The sequence below is a fragment of the Chelon labrosus genome (genome assembly GCF_963514085.1).
Source record: "Chelon labrosus genome assembly, chromosome: 5".
NCBI classification, from domain to species: Eukaryota; Metazoa; Chordata; class Actinopteri; order Mugiliformes; family Mugilidae; genus Chelon; species Chelon labrosus.
Window position 1 is genome coordinate 20,670,099 of NC_140341.1, and position 25,358 is coordinate 20,695,456.

At 40.4% G+C, this 25,358-nt stretch overlaps 1 protein-coding gene across 1 annotated transcript in view; it reads right to left on the minus strand.

The window, feature by feature from the left end:
- Window positions 1-18,958, minus strand: part of cps1 (carbamoyl-phosphate synthase 1, mitochondrial) — a 51,924-nt gene extending 32,966 nt beyond the window's left edge. The window contains exons 1-21 of the mRNA XM_084544055.1: window positions 18,680-18,958; window positions 17,539-17,648; window positions 17,174-17,318; window positions 16,054-16,143; window positions 15,910-15,966; window positions 15,729-15,821; window positions 15,533-15,622; window positions 14,123-14,251; window positions 12,921-13,027; window positions 12,593-12,734; window positions 12,313-12,390; window positions 10,888-10,986; window positions 10,247-10,342; window positions 8,968-9,157; window positions 8,602-8,759; window positions 7,566-7,694; window positions 5,222-5,366; window positions 4,467-4,677; window positions 3,716-3,914; window positions 3,444-3,620; window positions 1,959-2,077 (exon numbers count right to left, since the gene is read on the minus strand). Coding sequence (XP_084400181.1) covers window positions 1,959-2,077; window positions 3,444-3,620; window positions 3,716-3,914; window positions 4,467-4,677; window positions 5,222-5,366; window positions 7,566-7,694; window positions 8,602-8,759; window positions 8,968-9,157; window positions 10,247-10,342; window positions 10,888-10,986; window positions 12,313-12,390; window positions 12,593-12,734; window positions 12,921-13,027; window positions 14,123-14,251; window positions 15,533-15,622; window positions 15,729-15,821; window positions 15,910-15,966; window positions 16,054-16,143; window positions 17,174-17,318; window positions 17,539-17,648; window positions 18,680-18,805 — 2,690 coding nt within the window. The 5' untranslated portion in view covers window positions 18,806-18,958. The remainder of the gene's footprint in view (window positions 1-1,958; window positions 2,078-3,443; window positions 3,621-3,715; window positions 3,915-4,466; window positions 4,678-5,221; window positions 5,367-7,565; window positions 7,695-8,601; window positions 8,760-8,967; window positions 9,158-10,246; window positions 10,343-10,887; window positions 10,987-12,312; window positions 12,391-12,592; window positions 12,735-12,920; window positions 13,028-14,122; window positions 14,252-15,532; window positions 15,623-15,728; window positions 15,822-15,909; window positions 15,967-16,053; window positions 16,144-17,173; window positions 17,319-17,538; window positions 17,649-18,679) is intronic.
- Between the last annotated feature and the right edge of the window lie 6,400 nt (window positions 18,959-25,358).

Below are 25,358 nucleotides of genomic sequence, written 5' to 3' on the forward strand. Positions count from 1 at the left end.
TAGTAGAGCCTGAAGCCCACCTGTACTCTGCTCTATGCTCCATCAGTCTGGCAGCAGCTTAATGTTCTGTGCCCATCCCCTGCTTCAGAGGCAGTGGAGACTGCAACAACCTTCCATGTGTCAGCGTGTTGCGGTGGGCGCCCACCAGACGGCCAGCCATTAATTATTAAACAGCAGAGTCAGAAGAAAGCAGCAGGAAACCTGTGGCTGAGCCATGGTAATTCACAGAGGCTTTGATTTGAGCTGTCCAGGTAAGAGCCGCAGGGCAGAGAAGGGTGTGAGAGAAAGAGGGAGAGGGGGCAGCTTAGAGGAAGTGAACCCTGAGAGAGAGAGAGAAACTGAGACGTGAAGAGACTGGGGCTCATCTAATATGCGTGGACCAACATTTTCAGAGTGACGAATATTCAGTAAGAACAAATTCCCCGATGTTTTATCCTGGATTTTATCATGTTTGCCCATTTCTATTTCCCACAGCCACCACCTGAAGCTTGTAAGTGTGACAGAAGGACGGCAGGTATGTGGTGCATTCGACAAAGCATCTAAGTCATAATGCTCTTGGAATGCAATAGGATGAAACATAGGAAAAATACTCTTGTTTATACTTAAGACAAATTTTTTGAGATTTCCTAAAAGTAGTGGGCAGAAAATACACATCATACAAAGAGTCAGACACACCATACTGAAATATTGAAGTTATAATTGTGTGACATTTGTTCAGAAAGCCTGCAGGACATAGCCACGCAAGGGCAAATGCTAATCTGAACTCTCCATAGCGAGAACAACAGAGGGACAACCAGGAGAGGGGGCAGCAGGATGACAGTAGCTATGTTTACATGGACACCAGTATCCCATTAAGGGAATGCCCAGGCTAAAAAACTGCATACACTTATGATAACACTTCAGATGAGCTGAGTCCCTGGTATTTGGTTTATTTTCTGTTATTTATTTTATTTTATTTTATTTTTCATTTGTTTTTTATATTGTTCTGTCAATCTAAGTTATTCTCTCTTGTCATGTACATTAAATAAAAGCTGTCTTTTTATTTTTATAGATGGTTCGCAGGAGGTGTGACTTATAAGATTTACATCTGTACAATTTGAGTATGTTACTATTTTATAATATTCTATCGTGTTAATAAGAAGAAAATAAGAAAAATAATTTGTAAACTGTTGCAAATTTCAAAAAAGTTGTTCTAAAAAACAAAAACAAAAAAAAAAAACTACTATCCCATTAATAATCAGAAAGATAGCCCAATCAGAACAAAGATGCCTCACGAAAGTATCTCAATCAGAACAGACTGGCCTGCTTGTGAGGAAGTTTAACTCAGATTCAGAGGTGTGGTGTAAACCTTTTATAATCTGTTTAATAGTAAAATATGGTCAGATTGTTTCTGTCTGGGCAGAATAAATGCATTCTTTCTGCGCATTTTTGCTTCACGTGTGTGGCATTTACTGCCAGGTGATGTGGTGAGTTTCCCAGAGGGAGAGAAAGAGGCAGCACAGCGTTGTTCAAACACGAGTCTGTCTCAGCCATGTATTTCTGTTGAAGGAATCAGTCGTTTTAATAAATAAATAAAAGGGTGGTGGATTTTATATTCCACTGCTCGCACAACCACTTTTATATGGTAGCCATGCAAACAGTTAAGAAATATTGTCCATGTAAACATACCCTGGGACTATGTCAGGAATAAGAGTCCATGAAATAATGAGGTACAACATGTCATGCTGCAGCAACCGTGTGGATGAGTGGAAGAACAGATGGTTGTATGATTATTATTATTATTGTTATCTACAAATATAGTTCAGTATTTTCAACCATCAAACAGGGGCAGAGTCAGTAGCTCTAAATGACCTAGATCATTATATTATTACCATTACACCAGAGTTGAATAATCTGTAACATTTCCATCATGTGCTGTTAAATGAATTACTCTGACCAGTGTGTATGTACTGCGTTACCTCTTGAAGTTTGAAAGGTGCTGCTCCAGCTGTGTTATCCTTTGGAGTTTGTAGAGGAACCACTTGTCTATGAACGTCAGCTTATGGATCTGATCGACACTCATACCACTATGGAGGGCCTGCCAAGGTAAAGAATTCATCATTCATCATCATCATCATCTTCATCATCATCATTCGCGCCCCTTATTGGAGCATTGTGAACGCAGACATGCAACAGCTTTCACAAAGTTTAAACTGAGTCTATGGCTGTTTACTTAAGATTAAAATCCTTCAGTGAGCCGTGACTCCATTCCTTCTTCAAGGACCATTTCAACTAAAATCTATTACAGGAACAGTATATTACGTTGACATTTTATTAAAAATCAGTGTCAAAGCCAGTCTGTCATCAACCTGAAATAGGACAGAGGTTCTGGCCTGACAACAGCTAGTAAATATATTTTATTGTACTCATATTAAATGTCTGACCAGATAAATGATTTCAGTGTGGGAGGAGTTTAGTCTACAGTCTTTGAATCTAGCAGTGAAACATACCTGGTTCTGCCATAAGAAACAGCTGATCAAACTGCAAGTGATTACTGTGGCTTTCAGTAATATTAAATATGCTCCAAACAATCCAATGTGCAAGCAAGAAACATGCTTATGTTGGTGCATGTGTTGGTATTCTTGGTATTCTCTCCACTATCCAGTATCTTTACATAGATGACGTCTTAATACCAGTCTATGAAGGCAAGTCTGCCTTATGGTTGTGGCTATTTAATTTATTATTCTTTATCCACCACAGCAATGGACAGGGTAACCAAGAGCAGAGAGGTTATCTTGAAGTGACAGTGACCGTGCTGACCGGCGAGCAGCATTCTAGCTGCTGCTTGATAGCCTGGAGATAAGATGTGGATCATTAATCCCTAATGCCATCGCCAATGATCTCACTCCGCACTGAAGGAAATAGATCTATCTCCGCTGTCGGCACACAAAGCTCACACAGTTGGATGCTTTGACACCGACTCGACCTCATTCTGCTCTGCTCTCGGCTGGTGGTAAAAACATGTTGAAGTGCCAGAGCTGTAGATGTTTTTCACCTTGCTATAGTCCATGCAGGATGTGTTTGAATCACGGGGCTTGACCCTGTGTCTGGTTGTATTAAATGCTGTCTCACCTTCATCTAATTCTAGGAGGAAAATTAAAGCCTAACAGCAATCATCCACTGGGGAAGCACAGAAATGGATAAAGCAAAACCGTATTTTAGATGATATGATTTTCATTCATCCTCCCTGACATTTGAACTGCCATATAGTCATTTAAATAATCTAACACAGGTTATACGTGGTTTCTGTTTAAGTTTGAAAGACAAGCTTTTCCACATAAGTACACATTCACAGCAAGGCATGCAGAGACAGCTTTTCAGTAACACTTCAAAATGTGACTTTCATCAGAAAACTGACTGTAGACATTTCCATTCATTATTAACATTATGGAGGATTGGTATACCTTGGCAAGGGAGAAGATGCGGGTGCTGGAAGGAACAGCCAGCTCCTGTTGCAGGTCCTGGGTGTCAGCCCAGGCTTTCTTGAGTGGCAGCCGGGGCATGAAGCCGTCCACTGATGGATGACACATCCTCAGGGCCTTCTGCACGCTCTCCTCAAAGGTCCGGCCCACAGCCATCACCTGAATCCAGAGGAGAGAAATGAGTGACGGTATAATAAATAAGTGAGTGAGTGAATTGCTGAGTGGCAGAATGTTTATCCATGGATCTCCCCCACCTCTCCGACACTCTTCATGGCACTGCCTATTTCACGGGACATGCCCTGGAAGCGGTCGAGATCCCAGCGGGGAATCTTTGTGACAATGTAGTCTAAACTAGGCTCAAAGCAGGCTGTGGTCTTCTCTGATACAGCGTTCTTGATTTCTGGCAGAGGGATTCCCAGAGCCAGCTTAGCAGCTACAAATGCCAGGGGGTACCTGTGACATACAGGCCAGAGGACAGGGAAACCAAAATCAACTACAGTTCAACCAAAAAATAGTTTCTGCATTAAATAAACACTTGCTATAATCCTCAATGAGTAATGACCCTCATTAAAACAGTATGTCGTATAATGGATGTTGTTTTATGTTCTGTCCTACCTGAAGGGTCCAACATTTTCTTGATATTGTAAAAATGCTGGAATCTAATACTGCTGATTGGAAAAGCTTTTTGAACTGATTGAGAATGTTCTTTAAATTTTACATTTTACTGTCAGTGATGTGCATTAAAAAAACATTTTTACAAGGCCACAGCCTGTAGGTTTCTGACTACCTGACACGGATATTCCTAAAAACTGTAGAGAATTAATGCATGATACATTTAATAATATATGATACAAAATGTAACACAAAAGGTTTTATTTATGACCTGATCTGTAAAAGCTTCAATAATAATCCCACATATTGCTGTGGTGTACTGGTCGTACTGGTTATGGGAGTACTTTTTCAACAGAACTTCAACAGTATGTCCATATCTACATATTCTCTCACCCGGTAGCTTTGGAAGCCAGAGCTGAGCTTCTTGAAAGTCGAGCATTAACCTCAATGATGCAGTACTCCAGCGATGAAGGGTGCAGAGCATACTGGATGTTGCATTCGCCAACAATCCCAAGGTGACGTACCACCTTGATAGCCGTCTCACGGAGCATGTGATACTCCTCGTTGGACAATGTCTGGCTTGGTGCCACCACTATTGAGTCACCTGTAGAAGAGGAAAAGGGGGGGTTAGGGTTGGGTGTCTCTGGATCTGGTTTTGGCTAATGCAAAAGTGGCAGGAATATTGTATACAAACAAAAAGAGCCATTAAAACTTGTCTCATCTGAATGCCAGCGTTGCACAGTTACTGTAGAGAAGCTCTGAGGCCAGATGGTATTTCATCAGTGCAAAAACATACTTTTCTTGGTATATTCTGGAGGTTGCGAGGAGCTCTCAAATCAGATTTAATGTTGGCAGCAAGAACTGAACTAAACCCAGACGTGGAAGTTTCCTACTCAAGTATTGATTATTAGTGCTTTTTTTCCACCTAGAGAAGGATAACAGCTACCCGCAACAAGTCTGGGCAACAGAAATAACCTTAAGCAACCACCTTGAGCAACTTCACTCAGATAAAAAGATTTTTTATTTATTCATTTATTTTATGAGGACAGCAGATTACAAAAGCAAAGGATAACAGTGAACAATGTAACAAAACAGCATGTTGTAGCTTGAAGGACATATTAGTATCTAACGGTTTGTACATTTGGTACCTGTGTGAATGCCCAGCGGGTCAAAGTTCTCCATGTTGCACACGGTGACACAGTTATCAGCTACGTCTCTCACCACCTCATATTCTACCTCCTTCCAGCCCAGCAAAGACTTCTCCACAAGGATCTGGCTGCTCATGGCCAGAGCCTGCAATAGTCACACAATTTTATCAGTTTAGTTTATGTGTAGACACAACGCACCAAGATCCATTTAATATAACAACAACGCTCTGTTATGTAAATACTACCCTATGAAATGAAATGTTTTAGCACTAGCTCACGATGCAGTACTTACTCCCACTGTACTTAGTATGTGCAGGCTTCAGTATGAAATCAATCCACTGACCACTTCAAATCTTTAACCATTGTTCAATTCTGTACAACAAATACGGTATGAATAACTTGAACATGCTTAACAATACCGTGAAATGAACACACACCCACAAACAGAGGAATTCCTTCATAATTCTCAGTATTGGATTCATCACAGGTTGAAGAGTTAGTACACAAGCATTTATTATATGATATTTGTATACAACTGCATCAAACTTACACAGGCATTTTGAGTGGTATTGGGCCTATTTATAAAGAGTATACTTTTCCCAATGATTGGTCTTTGTAACTGCGTCCATATCGATAAACTATTAACTAACAAAAAGACATGCTTGCAGCTTCCTTAAATATTATTCTGTCTACAGTGCAGAAATAGTCCAATTACTGTAAGGTACAAGGCAAGTGACAACACAGATTTATTTTTTTTTAAATTCGTTGAGGGCTCAAAATGCTTTGTTGAAGTAAATGAAACCCAATACAAGGACAGTCTGAAGTGGTACATTCTGTATGCCACACACAGAAATAAACGTTATCCTCTTTTTGATAACAGACAAGGATAAACTGTTAAAGAAATTCTGTCCTTGGGCTTTTACTTTGTATTTTTGACAGTCTGCAGTATGTATCAGCCTGGATGCAGACTAGCTTCCAGCAAAGAAACATTTGCCACTGAAACTTCCAAATGAAACAAATAAACACTTGAATGAACCAGTGTTAACACTCAGCTTGACATAAAAAGTATGCGTCAACCTAAAACAGGCTGGCACAGACAGTTCGATCTGGAGCCTGCGATCACAGATTAGAACCAATTGAGCTGTCAGATATAATGCTGGAAATGGGACGAGCACAGAAGGCTGTTGCTTAGCGACAGCAAACTATTCCTATATTGGCATAGGACCAAATAAATAAATCTTAACAATTGTTTAAGGTTTAATGTGTGTGCAGGTGAATACTGTACACATGGGTAAAGATACAAAATGAGAAAAAAACTGTATTCTTGACTGGTTGATGATTTGGATGGATTCAGAGTGATGACATGGAATTAGGCCTGCAATGTGAGGGAAAAATTATGATGTGCGATAACGCCACAGAGCTGGCATCAATAGAACTTTTTCATGGCAGACGTTATGACCTGTCACAGTAGGGGCAACACATGTTATTAATTCAATTCAATTCAATTCAATTTTATTTATATAGCGTCAATAACAATACAAATCGTCTCAAGACGCTTTACAAAAACCCGGCCTGAAACCCACAGAGCAAGCCTGAAGGCGACGGTGGCAAGGAAAAACTCCCTTTTAACAGGAAGAAACCTTGAGCAGAACCCAGCTCATATGGAGGGACCCATCTGCCTAAGGCCAGCCGGGTACAGACAGAAGAAAGAGAGAAGAGAACAGCAAGATAAACATACATCTGTCATAGATACACATATCTGACTAAAGCGTACATGTGGAATCTTATGATACAAACTGATGATGTTACATGACAGTTTGAAAATGTAAGAGGAATCACAGGTAGGTTGGAGAATTGTTCATTCAGGTAGGAGTGGATAAAGGTGGCTGCATTCCACTTAAGGGAGCTCCCCATTTTTGTGCGTACTGGTTCACTGTCATGTCTCACCGGTACACTTAACTGAACTCAGCCATCATTAATACACCTGTGCTTCCTCTACTGCAACAAGGAAAGACAAGTAATGGAAATGCATAAATATTAAGGTAGCTTGCTAGATGGGGCCTCATCTGATGACTGTGAATGACCCATAAATAAAGTGATTTTTGAGAATACGTCAATGTAGGAAAAAATGGACAGATTCTGTGTGAATGCAGCCATCAACATGATTCAGGACGTCATGTGCTATGTGTGTATTGCAAATGTTCATGTCACAGTGGTGATGACAATCCCATTTATCAGTCACCACTCCAGAAGACTGATGTCAAAGAGAAAAGAAAACTGAAAATAACCATGAATAATTGTACACAGATGCCTGTCATCCCCACCCCGCACCATTTATTCTGACCTTGTGGGCAGTCTCCTCCAGCTTCTCTTTGTTAGCGCACAGACCGGAGCCCAGACCTCCCAGAGCGTAGGCCGAGCGTAACATCACCGGGTAGCCTATGTGTTCTGCCGCTTTCAAGGCATCAGCCACCTGAAGGATGCACACATTTATTAATCCCCCATAACATAAACAGCCAATAGATGCATTAAAACCCAACAGAACCCATGCATGATAGAATAAATGTACTGCATTTATTTTATCATGCATGGTGTGTTTAATATTCCCAACAAAAAACTAAAAGGGCCATAATACACTTTGTCCCCCTTTTCTTCATTGTGTCTTTTTGTGTTTTATTTTTTATTTTTTTTTTTATGTAAATGCAAAGTTACATGCTCATCGCAGTTGGATAGCAGGTAGATAGCTGCCAAATACAAAATATCCCAGGACATCCTTCTTGACAGGCTTCAACTTTTGTCTTTGCAGCTGATTCAGAGATTTAAACCAATAGGCCTTTTAGAGAGACCCTAGCAGCTACATGTGTGTTTTAGATGTAATAAGGACTGCCACTTCAAAAGTGCCTTTAATGAGCAAATTTTTCTTAAAAAGATGCCAAGAATTGTCGTCCAACACGCCAACTACACAGCCACTCCTCAGACTGTGGTTTCCTACTACGTTATATGGTTTGCTGTTGATTGTTTGAAGTTAGCCCGTGATAGACAGCGATAGTCCAATCACTTGCCAAGTCTTTTTTTCTGGACAACTTCCCAGATGGTCCTGTGTAATAAACCATCTGGCGCATCAGGTTAGAAAATAGGTGACGAAGCAGTGTACAGTATGACAAATATGTTGGTTTTCGTAAATTTATGATTTAGGAATGTAGTCAAGTAGACCCAGAAAAATAAAATGTTGAGCCCTCGAAATATGGTTTCTAAAAAAGTAACTGGATATACCATGACCTGGATGACTGAGAACCTTCACAGACATAACTGGATATGGAAATGTGCCACTATAGTTACAGATGGAGTATCTTTTTTGGTTACTGGACTTGGATCCTTACCGACTGTACGGCGAAACTGGGTGCGATCTTCTCATTGATCTCCATCAGTTTATCAGCAAAAAGCTGCCGGTCCTCTGTGGCCATGATGGACTCCACTGGGGTTCCAAGTACTTTGACCCCGTACTGCTCCAACACACCACTCTGGAATAATTCTACTCCTGAACACAAATACACATCCAGGTGTATGGTTAACCATGCAAAATATACTGTAAAAAAAATACTGTATTCCAGTTGCCATTACTATAAAATAAAAACAGAATTTCTAATCATGACAGATTTTTTACTTTGACTCTACAAGGACAATCCGTGTTCTCCACACTTACTGATCCATCACACACATCCATCAAAGAGCTGAACAGATCTTACCACAGTTGAGCGCAGTCTGTCCACCCATGGACAGCAGGATGCCATCTGGACGCTCGGTCTTGATGACTTCGGTTACAAATTGGGGCGTAACAGGCAGGAAGTAGACAGAGTCTGCCTGCTTGGAGCCCACTTCGTTGGTCTGAACTGAGGCTATGTTCGGGTTCATAAGCACTGTCTTTAGGTTTTCTTCCTACAACGACATACCCACAAGGGTAATTATTGCTTAATTGGTAAAACTCAAGAATGAGGAGTAATATTCAGGGTCGCTTTACATCATGTACAGTAAGTCATTTGCGCTACTGTGGACAACCTTTTTAACACAAGACATGTTGACTTATCACGGTAGTAAAAAAAAAAACAAAAAAAAAACAGGAGTTACTAATAACATTAACAACAGCTCTGTGACAGTATGACCATGAACCTGCATGCACAATAGCACCGTCCTGAAACCACACCAGTTAAATAAAATTCAGCCTGTGTTTTTCCATATGAGACATGTCAGAATGTTTTCTGTAAAAAAGGTCCATTAAGAGACTAGAATGAGCCCCATCAAGTTACTCACACCTTTATGTATGAAAGATTTCAGAAAAGTCTGTTCTAAATGGTACATTTACCATTTACTGGGACCTATTTATATCAGACAATGGTTCACTAGCCAGTATTTAAAGCAGCATTCGTGTGAGAAACATGGGATTCACTCAAAGTATTGCATGATCCTGGACAGTTAAAAGGTGTGGATAAACTTTTAGTTACACTTAGTTTTGTGGCCTGCTCCACGTTAGACCATAATGGATGAAGGTGGAGAAGAACCCACTGACATGTCTGAGAGGATGTTTAACTTGGTGTTTAAATTATCTCCTACATAAACTAGAGAGCCAGTGTTGACTGTAATCAAGGAAAATGTCAGTGCATCAATGTTTTTATAATAATTTTCACTGATGTGTTTTTAATAGTGTGTGGAAAACAAAGAAGGATCGTGGGACATAGGAATAAGCTAGAGTATACCTGATACAGTACAGTATAGCAGGATAAATGACACATTTAAAAGTCCATTAACCAAAATGCTGACAAATTAGCTCATTACAAGTGATTGAACAAGATGTGTCATATTAGCTGTCTCTTCAAAACTCTTCTGTAGTTACACAGATGCTGGTTGATATGCCCTTCAACGTAAAGTTATATAAAACAAACTTCTGTATCTTTAGTCACAACCATATTTGAGTAGGTTACAGTTTTGCCAACAGGAAATATCCAAGCTGCTGCATCGGGATGATCTTACCTTCATGGCCTTGACGGCCTGAGATCCAGAGTAGTCAAACTCTCCGGCCTGACCGATGGACAGACCACCAGAGCCCAGCACCAGCACCTTTGACACCTGCATCAAGTCAAATAAAGACGTGGAACATAGTGATTAATAGCATTCACTCAGTATCTGTGCAGAACATTAAGATACTCTGGTATTTTTCTGTGAAGTGACACATCTGACACATTCTCTAAGTTTAACACTCCACGAGAGTTAATTAATATCCTGCACTTCCTCCATGTGAGCCACACCTACTCTCATCTGCTGCAAACCTACAGAACCTGTTCATCAACTTGCCACACAGGGTGTTTTTGCTGTGTTCCAACACACTGATAGTTGTTGAAGAGATCAGGAGAGCAATGACATATGATTCATTTCAAAAGTACGCATGTTAATCATGAAGTACGGTTTTGCAGGAAATCGATGTGCAGCTTGCAAGTGGCAAACCTGGAACATCTGTCAAGGGTTAAATATGTCCACCATGTTTCTGCGTATATGACGTCAACAACTCAGCGAGTCGACATTTACTTGTTGTCCGAATTTCACATTGAGTGACCAAATCCGCAAACAAAACTTTCCAATTATTCCGACACCATGTGAACGCACAAATACTGTACCTTGGCTCTGGGAGGGATGAGGGGTTTTGTGGGCATGACTGAGACTATGTTGGAATTCTTTCCTTTCTTGATCAGGGATATGAAAGCATCAAAGAGGAACTATAGAAACAGAGAAGGTTAATAAAAGTCACCAATACAGCCACAGTTTGAACAGCATGTAAAGCATTATTAGGAGGAGCTTCTCTTCTGTTGCCACTGTTGCACTGACACTTTTCACTATGCTGATAAAGAGAGACCATGCTCAGCCTAAAGGTACAAGACTGTGGGTTTGGAGCAGACATATCTAAAGCAGAGTCCTAACATTACTTTTGTGAACAGTTGCTTCTGACATGATTTTAGGAAACTTTTGTGTCTGTCCAACAAATAAATCTTTTGACAACATTAAAAAGCATAACATATTACAATTTCACTTACACTGGAAAATTAACTGTAAATTGTACTTTTGTATTACTTGCGTATTTAAATCATTTTCATTTTGGGTTTAATGGACACGTGTACTATTTTATGTTCCTGGACGATTTGTCCAGAGGAAGAGATACTGTAAACTAAGTCACAAGTTAAACTGCAATACAATGAATCGGCCGTGGTGTGTTTCTTTTATAACACATTTAAACTGTTTATTGGCCGACAGGCAAACTTTCAGTGATTTGTGTTACTTAGGAAAGAAATTATGTCCAAGGAGAATAACCTTGTGAGCCGCTAGCTACATGTTATTATTCTGCCTTCATATGACAGATGTTACAGCATACTTTGACCGAGACTTGAACTACAGATCTTGCTTGCCGGAGTGAAAGAAATCTGTGGCACAAAGCCATTGATGTTTTATTGCAGTGAAAGCGACAGGCACTATAAGCAGCCTTCCTAAACACCTGTGTCCCTGATACACATGTAGTTCTTAATACCTGTCACTCCTCCTAATGTGGTTATATTCCTTTTCTCCTGTTATCTCTGGTTTAGATATTGGTATTTTTGCTGCGACACAGTTTTGTACAAAAGGCATTAAGAGTATTATTGTTTTGTCTACAGATAAAACCTTGAACTGTTGATGGTCTACGGCTGTGAAAGTAAATACATTCCCTACAACAATTGAAGAACAAATAAATTTAAATGTTAATGCCAGCGAATTCAAACGTTAATTGCCTCAGTTTGCTAATTTACATAATTACACATTTTTATTCAATACTTATTCCCACTCTGCACATCCTACTTTGTATTTATTATTAGTTATTCCCTATTTTGCATCCACATTTCCTTTTCTTGCTGCTACCTGAACATCACATCACTTTTCCAGGCCACATTTACCCGAGTTCTATTTCAGTGGAAGATGTTGACTTTTATGTAAGTTGTAGCCAGTGAATATACCTTTAATTAGCTGTAGTATAGTATTCAGGTACTTTACGCATTACCATCACAGTCTTTAATTACCTCTGTGTCAGTGGGACCGCCTTTGGCCTCCGGGTGGAACTGGGCCGTGAAAACAGGCTTAGTGTTGTGCATGATGCCCTGGAAATTATGCACAGTTCATAAATGGAAATAAAAAGACACCATTAACATTTCAGAAACAAGCAAGTCTTTCCACTGTGTTATTTCCTATAACAGACTCCATAAGGCCTTCATTTTCTTGACAACATTTATTTTGTACGACAAGCTGGTGCTTTTTTAATCCAAAATGTCAAAATGTCATGTCAAGCAGAGTGGAATTAACCTCATTGGTGCCATCATTGGCGTTGATGAAAAGCGGGCTCCACTCGGGGGGAAGGGACGCGCTGTCTATGCCGTAACCGTGGTTTTGTGCTGTAATAAAGGCCTGGCTCGTCATCACGTTCAGCACCGGCTGGTTCTGACCCCTGGAAAACCACGGGCTTTCTTAATTATTTCATTAGAGCAGGTGACATTTTAAAATTGCTGAAACCAGACAACCAACAATAACCAACCCAACTGTATGTGTGTCCACAGTGACTTCAATCTCTATGAGGTCGCTTTAAGAGCATGCATATTGCGTCTTAACTCTGCCTAGCCATTAAAGAGGTCACCTGTTGCCCATAGGTAGTTTGTATGACTTTGCTCCAGCAGCCAGAGCAGTGATCTGGTTGCCCATGCAGATCCCAAACACCGGCTGGGGACGATCCTTCTCCAGCACCTTCACAGCACAAGATATACGAGATCAGGATAGAAAAATAATCTTGAGTGTAATTAGTCTCAGCAAGTGTTGTTAGTGTTGTTATAATCAAGTTTAAATGTTGCTTATGGGTATCTTGTTTTCCAACTACACTGGAAGGTTTCTTTGATGGTTGTATGAGGTTGTATGTCTACAGTAGATGGTGGCAACCAGTATGGAAAAACCTTCTCCAAGAACTATTTCTATCTCAGTCTTCAAAGACAAAAACAGTAATTGTACCTCATGGAGAATACAGGAGCTACTGGTCAGTGCAAAGATGATGACAGAAAATGCTTTCTGAAAGAAAGCTAGAGCAGTGACAAAGGTCTAAATATAGTGTACTCTCAACCCTTTATAGGGCACTCATTAAAATACTTAATAACCCTAGAGTGTTGAGTATTGTAGGGCATAAGAAGACTTTTTACTTTTTTTAAATTTCCATTTTCATGTCAAATATCAAGGCCAATGAAGTTACCCTATATGGTTCCTTGCCCTTAAGTGGTAAACAAATGTAAATGTGTATTTAGACCATTAGAACATAAGTGCATGTAATCACTGCTGAATCAGGCACTTGTCAACATACACCTTACCACATTAGCCAACATTAGGCCACTTCTTCATGGTACCTAATAAAACAGTTACACTCAGTTACAAGCAGAGGTGGACCTTGCAGACCACATTTGACTTGAGAATGTTGTCTTGATCTTCACTGATTGGCTGGATGAAAACCACATGCTTCTCGACCTCACTGAGAGGCACGGGACACAATTTAAAATGTGTGTGGAAGTTACCATATATGGTTCCTCGCCCTATAAAGGGTTAATGTAATATTGATCTATTAAAATAAGTTTTGTTTAATTTGGCCGCTGATTTGCACCGACACACACCGACTATGGATGAGTACCTCACACAACCTCACTTAAGAGACACAAAATTATTCCTTCAAGCCTTTCTTAAAATTACTGCAGTTACAACAGTTACAGGTCAAAGGTTAAAAAAGAAATCATGTGTTGCACATACAAGAAATACAATTTAAAACCAACTCAAGCTCAGAGTAGTTTAACAGCACAGTCTTACCTGGCGCACGTTGTGGATGAGTGACTGAGCCAGAGATGGATCTCCAGGTCCATTGGATATGAACAGGCCGTCATAGTCTAAACTCAGCAGGTCCTGGTCCCATGGCACCAGGTGGACCTCTGCACCTCGCTGCACCCAGAGACATTAGACAGCCATTATTAACATTAAAGTATAGCTTAACAACTCTGACACTAATGTGAAGTCAAAATAGAATTTACCCTTTTTGGTACATTGAAATATTCATATTTTCTCTAAACGTACACTGATCAGCCATAACATTATGACCATCGTGTATCGTGTAGCCCCCCATTCAAACAAAACCCACTGAGACATGTACTCTTCTAAACCTCTGAATGTGTGCTATGGTAAGCAGGAATATGGAATGTATGGCATTATCGGCAGATCCTTTAAATCCTGCAAGTTGGGAGAGGTGGGCCTCCTTATGTCAGATTTGTCCTCAACATCCCACAGGTGCTTGACTGGATTGAGATCTGGGGAATTTAGAGGCTATGTCAACACCTTGAACCCGTTGTTGTGTTCCCCAAACCATCTCTGAAACATTTATGCTTTGTGGAAAGGTCTGTTTTCATACAGTTTCCATGAAAGAAAACTGTATGAAAACGACGCGTAGGTAGATGCTACGTGTACAAGTCTGTCAAATCCTTCAGCTTGACCATTATTCCTGTTTCCAACATCACTTTTGAGAAAAACATGTTGACTAGCTGCCTAACATATCTCACACACTGACAGGTGCCATTATAATTAAATAATCAGTGTAATACACTTTACCTGTGAGTAATTATTATCGCTGATCAGTATAGTTAACAGTTACTATGACTTAAGATCTCTGAAATTCTGAAAACTATAATTTCCTTTACATTTACAGCTAAAAAATGATCTTAATTTGTGTCACAAACTAACTTCAACCAATAAAGAATCATCACATTATCATCACATTTTAAGTGACAATCATCTCTAATATTATTTATCTGTTACTATTATTATTATTATTATTATTATTATTATTAATTATTTAACAAATGATTAAAATTGAACAGCCAGATACCAACCAACAGAACAATTCAAAGGCAAAGAAAAAACATCAGATAAACTGAGAACAGCATTAAAATTCTACTAGCTTCTTTTCCAGACTTACCATTAAAACCAATTACATACAAATCCTTAAGTTGGAACGTAAAAACATAAGAAATCCACTTCCTCTCATAGCTCAAATATTTAATTCTGGAGCTTGTTAGATGTTAAATCTCTCTCTCTAAAGTTTCTAGGTCAGAAAACATGTAACAGCGTGTTCTTCCATTTCTATGTTTGTGCAGAGAAGATCCGTTTGGGGCTCAAAAAACACACCCTAGTGTGTAATCTAAACAGGATGAACCAATTCTCCATTCTCACCTTCACCAGCAGCCGAATGATGTTATGTTTAATACCACAATCAACAGCCACTACTTTGATTGGGTTGCCTTTTCCAAAAACTCTGATTTCCTAGCGGGTGGAGGGAGACAGCAAGGAAAGATTAGCACTCATTAAGGCCATTTGTTCACAAAGAGTCTAGTTTTAACAGACGCAAAGTCAGTTTAGCAGCTGTTACCTTGGTTGAGACCTCTGCTACCAGGTTTATCTGGTTGGGGTCAGATATCTCAACAGGCTGGCCATCAAATTCAATCTTTCCCAAAACTGTGCCCTGAGGAATAAAGCAAAATACATCAGTTGTCGATCAGCAAATCCTTTCATGAAAGATGCAGCCTATTAGACCTTTGTTTGTACCATACCTTGTCTCTGATGACCTTGGTCAGCATTCTGGTGTCTATCCCAAACAGTGCAGGAACCTTTAAAAGAAAGGAAAATGGAAATTCACAGATGTGTCCTAGTTATTTCTCTGACATGGCACCAAGCACTGTAATTTGAAACCCAACCTTCTCCTCTTGTAGCCATTGACCCAGAGACTTGACCGAGTTCCAGTGGCTATACTCGTGGCTGTAGTCCTGAACCAGAAGACCAGACACCTATAGGCAGCAAAGCACAGGCAGTACATATTTAGCCAGTCTCAATTCTTATCAGAACAAGAGTCTGGTAACACACCATTGGGATTTCGAGTGTGTTTCAACCAATACAGAGGAAAACAATACTGTTGCACGCAATTGGATAGTCCTACAACCAATCCGAGATGTTTTGTTGTCAACATATTCAACTCAATGACGCTCAAATGAGGCGTTTGACTATGTTGCTGTTACTCATATGTCCATCACCGTATAAAGCGAGCCCAACTGATTTGATTTACCCAACAGATCTTTACCAGAGCACAATCAGCTCCCAACGGAGTGACTCCAGACCAACTTTTTCTTGACAAAAATGTTGTGGGCGCAGGAAGTCTGAGCCGGGCTCTAGGTTAGCCAATAATAATCTTAACAGCAACTTTGTTTTATCTTGCCTTCTTTAATATAGTAAGCCTCGTATAAATGATCATGTCTTGTTTTAAGATGCAATTTAGATCAATAACGAAGTCAGAGTGAATTGTGGTAACAGCCTTTCCTATGGCTCAAAGGTCCCTCTGTGTGTTGCCAGTTGAAAACCTTTGAAAAGTCTATCAGTGAGAGAAAATTGCACTAGATTACATCATATCCCGTGAATCCTTCATGTGTAGACAATCTGAATTCAGTAGGAATGGCAGACCCAGTCACAGCTAATAAAGACTATTGTAAAAAAAGCTGATTACTGACACTGTATCAAAGATGAAGTCTGATTTTATGAATACTTAAGATTGTAAATATAACGGATACAATGCTCTAATACACCAAAGCAGAACTTGGTGTTTAGTTTGATATCACAGAAAAATAAGAAAACATCAGTTAAGATTAAGAAAGTTGAGTTAAGGAAGATGAATTAATAATAACAATAATAATTCGGTCAATTTATCAATTGATCAAATATTCTTTGCTAATAGCTCAGGTCAGAGCGTTGACAATAGCAAAACAAGTATTGGTAATAAATACAGAGCAGGACAGAAGCCTCCACAAAGCCTGAAACCGGTCCTACCTGGATGCGCTCTGACTCCACGTGTTTCCTCAGGCCCAACTCATCCAGCTCGTGGGTGTTGGGTACCCCATAGTTGCCAACAATTGGGTAGGTTAAGGTCAGGATCTGACCTCTGTAGCTAGGGTCAGTCAGGGCCTCGGGATAACTGAAGCAGGGCAGACAGGCCAGGTCTTTAAAAAGAGGTGACGCTGAAGTGTACTGTTGTTGTGCTGTCAACCTAAAACTTCTGATACACTCACAATGTTGTCTGACTCAAAGAATGTTTTACGTCACATTAATACATGATAGGTAGATTGACAGATTCCAGTTTCTTAAAATCTGACCTACATCTAGCAGAGTTATAACTCATCTCATCTCTTTCTTACCCCACCAGGCCTGTATTGAAGACCAGCTCCCCAGACACAGAGGAGTCGTGCCCAAAGGAAAACCCTGTCATCCTGGTGCCATCCTCCAAGACCAGGTGGGCTGTCTGGGCCTGGGAGTTAAAGGAGAGCAGGCGGATGACAAGTGTAACCTCACCCAAGAATAATGCATTCTCCTTTTCATAAAGCGGGCTTGGGAAAACCAAAGGCAAAAACACTGAAACACGTATGTTGTAGATTTTGAGCTCAGGGGTGATGGCAACCGGTGAGCCTCTGGGACTTGCTGCTGAAACTGCAAGCCACTGTGAATTGTGTCAAGAATGCTGAGACAGACAAATCTGTTCTTCTGTGGTGTGTGAGTGACAGAGTGTATATATGTGTGTGTGTGTGTGAGAGAGAGAGTGAGATAAATATAATGGTTGCAGCTTCCCTCGCCAAACCAGTGACCAATATTGCACCTGAGACTTCCAAGGTGCAGTTTCATAAAAAATGTGTCCTTTTCTGTGGATGTGGCAGTCTGGGTGTTTACGGGTGATGCAACGCTCCCTGTGATTTTCACACATGATGCACACATCCAGCAGCTGTATGTCCCTTAACTAACACTGTCCTTTTAAAACGTTTTCACTGTGCACAGTAAATTCACATCTTCCTTCGCCGTTCCAAATTCAATCCAAATATCGAGATATAACGAAAAAATGTCGTCATGACACAAACACGTATATCAGACAAATTACTTTTCGTGTTTCATTTACTGAAATATTTTCATCTGTTCATTCGGCGCACTGTCACTCCACCGAACACAACTTAAAAACAACCGGCATTCTGATGCAACACTGACCAGCCCCAACTTGTAAATTATGGCACATGAGTAGTTTATGTTCAAAAGAGAACAGTTTTTTGACCAGGTTCTATGCCGAATATAAGACTAGCTCCTGCTGTTTCTAAAAAGAGGTCTCACTGACTTTTAACATGTTTGAAGTGTGTGTACAAGCAAAGAAACGCATAATTCGTTGATTTGTCTACGGGGTTCGGCTTACTGCGACGTCAGTCCTCAGTTTGCAGCGCTTCAGAAAGTCTATAAAAAGTGCGTCGCGCGCATCTGTCACTGACACCAACTCGTTTAACGAACGCGTGGTTTTCTTACCTTCACGCTAAAAAGTTTTGCAGTTTGCAGCCTCAGCCAGCCCGACGTGTTTCCCACTTTCCTGCCAACCACGCATCCTTGCCTCAGAGATTTAACAAGGCTGTAAGCTAACAAGATTTTTGTCATGTTAGCCTGAAGATACTTTTTCAGGAATTCGACAGGGACCTGGACGAGAAGGCACCCGATATAAAAATGATAAAATAAAAGTTGAGAAACTACGAGTTTTCTTCTATGAATTCGCTTGGAACTGCCCCTCGTGTCCTCGCTGGTAGTTAAAGAGGGCGCTTGAAACGTCGACCTGGATTGGCCGCCGGGCAGGAAGTGTTGAGGTTAATCCACCGGGAAAACGCCCATTTTTTGTATTTAATGTCAAATAAAGTCGGCTACAATCGGATTCACATCGGTTTATAATCCGAAACACGCTGTAGGTGTGAACAACAATTTTCTGCACACCAAAGTAACATGTTTTACCACTAAAATTGATTGATTGAACACCTGTATAAAAATTTTATACAGGTGTTCAATTTTGGGGTTAATAGGTTACTATGGGTTAATAGGTTACTATGCCTATAATTAATTATAGGCATAGTAACCTATTAATTCATTAATATTAGTCGACCATGCATGCAGAACTTTGCACTAAATCATCGTTTTTTTCAACATGTCAAACTAACGTCTTGCATTCTGCTTTGATTTCATAAAAGAAAAAAAAAAAATGCTACCCTAACTCATTTTAAAAATGTGCACATGGAAGTACTTTGCGTTTTAGAACCTGGAAAAGGAACCAAGAGAATATGCCCCTGGCAATAAATGTTGCTTATGGCAAACACGTGTAAAGTGCTATCTGTGCAGCAAACTCTTTACAGCCTTTTCTCTGAGGCCAATTGCCCGCAAAGAAAGGCAAACTGACCGTGCATGGTGGTGGGATTAGAGCAGCCCGTGTATTTGCTGATCGCTGCAAGACTGGCCCTCTGTGGAGAAGGACGTCTGACTGGCACTCTGCTGTGTTCAGCACTCTGAACAAAGTGGGTGTGGGTATTAGGAGCCGTGTAGATCAGGAAATTCCTCCACACACACACCAGAAATTGGTCTTAATAGACTGTGCTCTCTGATAGGTAACTTTGCAGGAAGCCATTTTCAGCATTTAAAAAAAAAAAAAAAAAAAATTAGAAACGGCTACAAAATTTCACTGAATGACCAGATATTTATGCAGTATTGACTTAAATGCCACATTTTTATAACTAACTATTTTCATATTTTCTCTAATTTTTTGTAAATTCTTAACATTTGACTGAAATAACCGCCACCTTGCTGACCACAATTCAGGTTTCCTCCTCCTGCAGATCTGTGGAACACTGCTGACATCCAGTGGCAGCTTGAGCTACAAGGCTTTGGAGGACTCAGTAATCAATGTTGTGGTGTGATGTGTAGATGACGGTGCAGCTCTATATATACATATGGGCTATAGTAACAACTGAGAGGCTTCTACTTGCTGCCAGCATTTAGTCGAAGCTATAACGGCTTTACAGTTGCCATGACACCAACACTTAAGACTTGTATGTGTAGAGTATATATTTATGTAATGGAGGAAGTGATGCATTAACAGTTTTTAGCTATACTACTGTCTGAACATGATATTTATTCCTCTCTTAATACGATTACAAATCTATTAAACAAGCTGAAATTCCAACTCAACCTGTGCTGGGCTCTAACTGAAGCATTTTCTGTCCATCTCTAGTCTCTTGCGACTTATATAGAATTCAAGATACAATATGATGATGTCTGGAAATATTTGTTCATTTCATCTACTGTATGTGATGGTGCTATAGCTCACATTCATTCATTCATTCATCTTCTGTACCCGCTTATTCCTGTTAAGGGTCGCAGGGGTCTGCTGGAGCCTATCCCAGCTGTCATCGGGCGAGAGGCGGGGGTACAACCTGGACAGGTCACCAGTCTATCGCAGGGCCAACACAGAGAGACAGACAACCATTCACACGCACACCTACGGCCAATTTAGAATCACCAATGAACCTAATGAGCATGTCTTTGGATGGTGGGAGGAAGCCGGAGTACCCAGAGAGAACCCATGCAGACACAGGGAGAACATGCAAACTCCACACAGAAAGGCCCTGTCGGCCCATGGATTCGAACCTGGGACCTTCTCGCTGTGAGGCTGTACCTCACAAACATGCAAAAAAAAAAATAAAAAGAGATAATGATGATATGCTAAACAAGGCTATGAACACATTTGGCTTCTGCTGGAGCGGTAATATAGGACAATTCAGCTGGGCACTTAATTTTGATTTGAAATGTGTCAAAAGATAGACTGCACCACGTAAATTTCTTCCTGATCCCTTAGTAATTTATCTTCGTATCTGAAGTTGTCCTTGAGTCAACAGTAGATCCGTAAGTCTATGAAAATTATTACTGGAACTGCAGTGTGTAAATATTTTTAGACAGCGAGAACATAAAGCCACTCAACACTCACTGTAACTAGGCTATCATTTCTGTCACCATTAAACACAGAGCATTGTAAGAACAGAATATATAGCAGTATATGGACACAGATGAAAAGAAAATGTCATTTAAATCAAATGTACACATGTCAACTGTGCACAAAGTGGAATGGATGTTTTATCACTGTTTCATAGACTATTTCACACAATACTGCCATGCCATCAAGCTCAACACATAAGCTAATTTTAGCAGTCAAATAATTTTTTAAAGGTTTTCTTCTTTAAATAATTTAGTGCTTTCTTTTTCTCTGCCCCAGGCTTTTCTTTAAGGGTATGCCATCAATCTACAACCACGGCTGTTTGCTGTCAGTAATGTCAGAATAATATCTACTGGAAAAGTGTAACGCGACGACTGTGAAGGCTGGGCTATGTACTGTATGGACCGTTTTTTGCTTGGAGGGTTGTCATTAGATGCTTTCTAAATTCCTTCACTGATTGGCTGGTGTGCAGCCTAATGAGCCCTAGTGTCTGTCCTCGATGCAGGGATCCCACATTGTCTGCGGTTCCAAGTCTGAGTTTCAGATGGTGACCAAGCTTAAGAGAGGACGTAAATAGACAGGCAGGCTCCCTCGTCACTCTGTTTGCCAGGTTTCCAAGCACAGTCTTGGCCATGAGATGACAGGAATAATAGATGGTTTGTTTCAAGGATGCATGATGATGGTTGTTCAGTGAAGGGCAGGACCGATTAGAATCACCAGAGTGACGATATAGGAAACTTTAGAGGTCCACTAGCTTCGTAAAGCAGCAGCTGGTCAGATGTACTCTTTAAATGCTTAATATGAGCCAGTTACAGGTCGTAGCATGCAAGAAGCCAAAGCAAAAATATGAATACAAATATGCATTTGTTTTAGCTAAACTTTTTAATGTGTGTGTTGAAAAATAGTTTCGACATAGGGGTCTAAAGATCTCCCAAAAATCTCCAATGTCTTGCAAAATTAACTCAAGCTATTGCAAAAGTTTCTCAAAATCTAGCAAAAGTTTTGAAATCCCTTGGAAAAGTCACTCAAGATCTTCCAAAAGTTTCTTCTGAGTTTCTTGACATCTTGTCAACTCAATGTCGAGCAAAAGTTTCCAGTGTCTTGCAAAACTTAAATCTTGCAAGTTTAACCCAAGATAATGCAAAAGTAACTCAAACCCTTGCAAATGCTCCTCAAATCTAAGTAAAAGTTTCTTGGGATCTTGCAAAACATCTAGCAAAAGTTGATGAAGAAACTCGTAATCTTGTAGCTCAACAACAGTTTCTTGAGATCTTGCAAAACATAACTTGTGATCTTGGTAACTTTTTCAATATCTGGAAAATTAACTCAAAAGGTAACTTGAGATCAAGCAAAACTTTCTTGAGATCTAGCCAGGATTTTTTGAGATTTTGCAAAAGTAATTCCCAATCTAAGCAAAGTTTCTTGAGATTATGCAAACTCTTTACACTTTCTTGCAAACACAACTCAAGATTTCGCAAAAGTTTCTCAAAATCTTTCAAAAAATTCCCAAGATCTTGCAAAACTGCCTCGATGTCAAGGAAAAGTTCCATAGATTCCTGGAAATGTACTACATTATTCATAATGTAGATCTTTCCCAGGTTCATTGGTTCATTTTTAACTGTGATGTGAACAGTTACTGGAATTGGATGAATTGGATTGGATTTTGTCCCTTCCAATACAGTGCTACATCATGTTATGTCAAAACCACACACAGCGTCACTATTCTTGTTTTAGGTGGCTTCCTGAGATCAGGACAGTGTCCTCCTGCGACAGCAACTTTAGCCTCCAGATTCTTAAAGGAAGACCAAGTCATCTGCTTGAGAAAAAGAAGGAGGGGACTGTCCCTTTTGGCTGGTATCGGATTTCCATCCTCTGTAGTGATGTAGTGCCTCCAGTAAAAAGGGCATTGAGTAGCTTTGTTTAGCCTGCCCCATCTAATCCCTGTGTGGCCAGTGGACTTAAGAGACAGCGAGGGAGGGAAAGAGAACATGCGGGCCACAGAGGCTCATCAGCCCCCTTAAGGAGCCATGGCCCCCGCTCTTAGAAATCCCAAGAAACTTCACACCTCTCTGTAGGGACTATAAATAGGCGCCATCTGTCCCCCCAGGCTCAGTTACAGCCTCATTCCTTTTGGCATGGATGGACTGCAAGGGAAGGAAGCATTCAGGGTTTGAAAAGGGGGTGGAGTGGTTAGAACCGTAGTCTAAAATCCACTCTCTAGTCATCACAGATGGCTAACTGGGTGACCTCAGTCGCATGGTTTGTGGCAAAGGAAGTCCATGGGTGCTCTCAGTCATTTCCTTCCCTACATCAACCGTCTTGACGCTTCAGCTTGCCACAGAGGCGAAATGTCAGTGACCAGCAAGCTTCAGCCATCTTCTGAATCTTCCGCCACACTACTCACAACGCAAGAGAACTTCAAGTCTAGGACAGGTGCCGTGTCTTGAAATTAAATACTCAGTCATTACTCCCTCACATAATCTTAACTGCACAATTCACAGTTTAATGTTTTGTAGTAGTGTTGTGAACATACTGTGAACTACAGAATGTGAGCGATTCCTACGAACGTACCGTAGCAAACGGGCATCGAAGCTTCACATCACACGGGCATTCCTGAGAGGAGACCGTTATAGCGCCCCGCCTGAAACAAACTTGGCGTTGATATAGTGAAATGCCCTGCATGTCCCTCGAAGGGCAACGCCAGAGGGTGAGGAAACGACAGATCAAAGCTAGTTTGTGAAAGAATATCCCCCAAAAAGCCTTCCTCTCACAACCATCAATTCCTCATTCTAAACCGACGCAATCCAAAAATTCTCCTTTGTCTTAGTTGATGAAAGTCAACCCTAGTATCCTCCCTACTACATTTGACTAACAAATTTTTTATTTTTGTGTGTTAGATCTTGTGGCCCACAGCATTACAACATTTTGTACTTGTCATCGTCATGTCGTAGTATTAGCTGACTCAAAATAAAATCCACCCATCCACAGCTGCGCGACGAATAAAAAATATAGAACTGCTGGAATTAGACATGAGCTAAAGAACCAGTTTTATAGCATGTGTTGGCCAACTGGAAGACCAGACTACCAAAGAAGGAACAGGGGTCACTGGTGGCGCTGACTGCTCTCATCCATGTACCTAAGAACGATATTTATAGATCAGTATTGTTTGAGCTTTGGAAGAAGAAGGCAGACTAGCTTGGCACCTTGCATACCTTATGGACTAATAAAAATAAAAAAAACAGCCTATTTTCTTTGTCCTGTCTTTTTCACTGATCTTTAGTTTACTGATCCATAAAAACTGGGTCTGTGGCTCTCTCTGTTTCATTTAAATGAATGTTCTGTGGTTGTAGCATCCCCTCTTCCATTACTAGAGGCTGATAAGTTATACTAGATGTCATATTTTGCATGCATTATAGGATGAGAATTGAGGACATAACACTAAGTTGCTTAGTTTAAGGTACAACTTGAGCCAAGGATGGCAGTGACAACCCTTTGCTCCGCCCACCAGCCTAAAATAACTCAACCATTACTGGACATTAATGGTGCCCAGCAAACTCATTCTGGAAAACTCCACACTTTTGATGTAGCTCCATGAGGAGGTTTTCCTGGTTTGTAGTAAGCTGTTGCAGCAACAGTTTATTAGATTGTTGCGAAATGTGGCACACACAGCCATGTTGCTTTGAGGATTAATTGCATTAACTTATTGGTCAAAATGTTACATCAATAAAATTAAAGACATTCCCATCAGCCTCTGCTGTACTCTGTGTGTAGTGCTAACTAGCAAATGTTAGCATTCAAGCACCCCACGGTGGTATGGCTTATACCTGTTTAGCATCATCATGTTAGCACTGTCATCGTGCGTATGTTAGTAACCTGACCTTATAGTTTAGCACATATTTAGCACTCCATAAATACAGCCTTATAAAGCCACCAGAATGGACTTGTTTTTCATCTCCTTTCTTTGTGATTTTCCTGCACTAAAGAGCAGTTGTTCTCCTGTTCATATGGTGAAATATCAGCTTTAAAAAGCTGCTACAGCTTGCTGCAAAAACAAATAAATGGTAGATATATTTCTCGTGCTTCTGCCTCGGCCGTATTTTGTGTAGCTTGTAAAGATGTAGGATTTAATATGACTTCAGCTGTGCTAAAGGAAGGCTGGATGAAGCACAGCGCATAATAAAA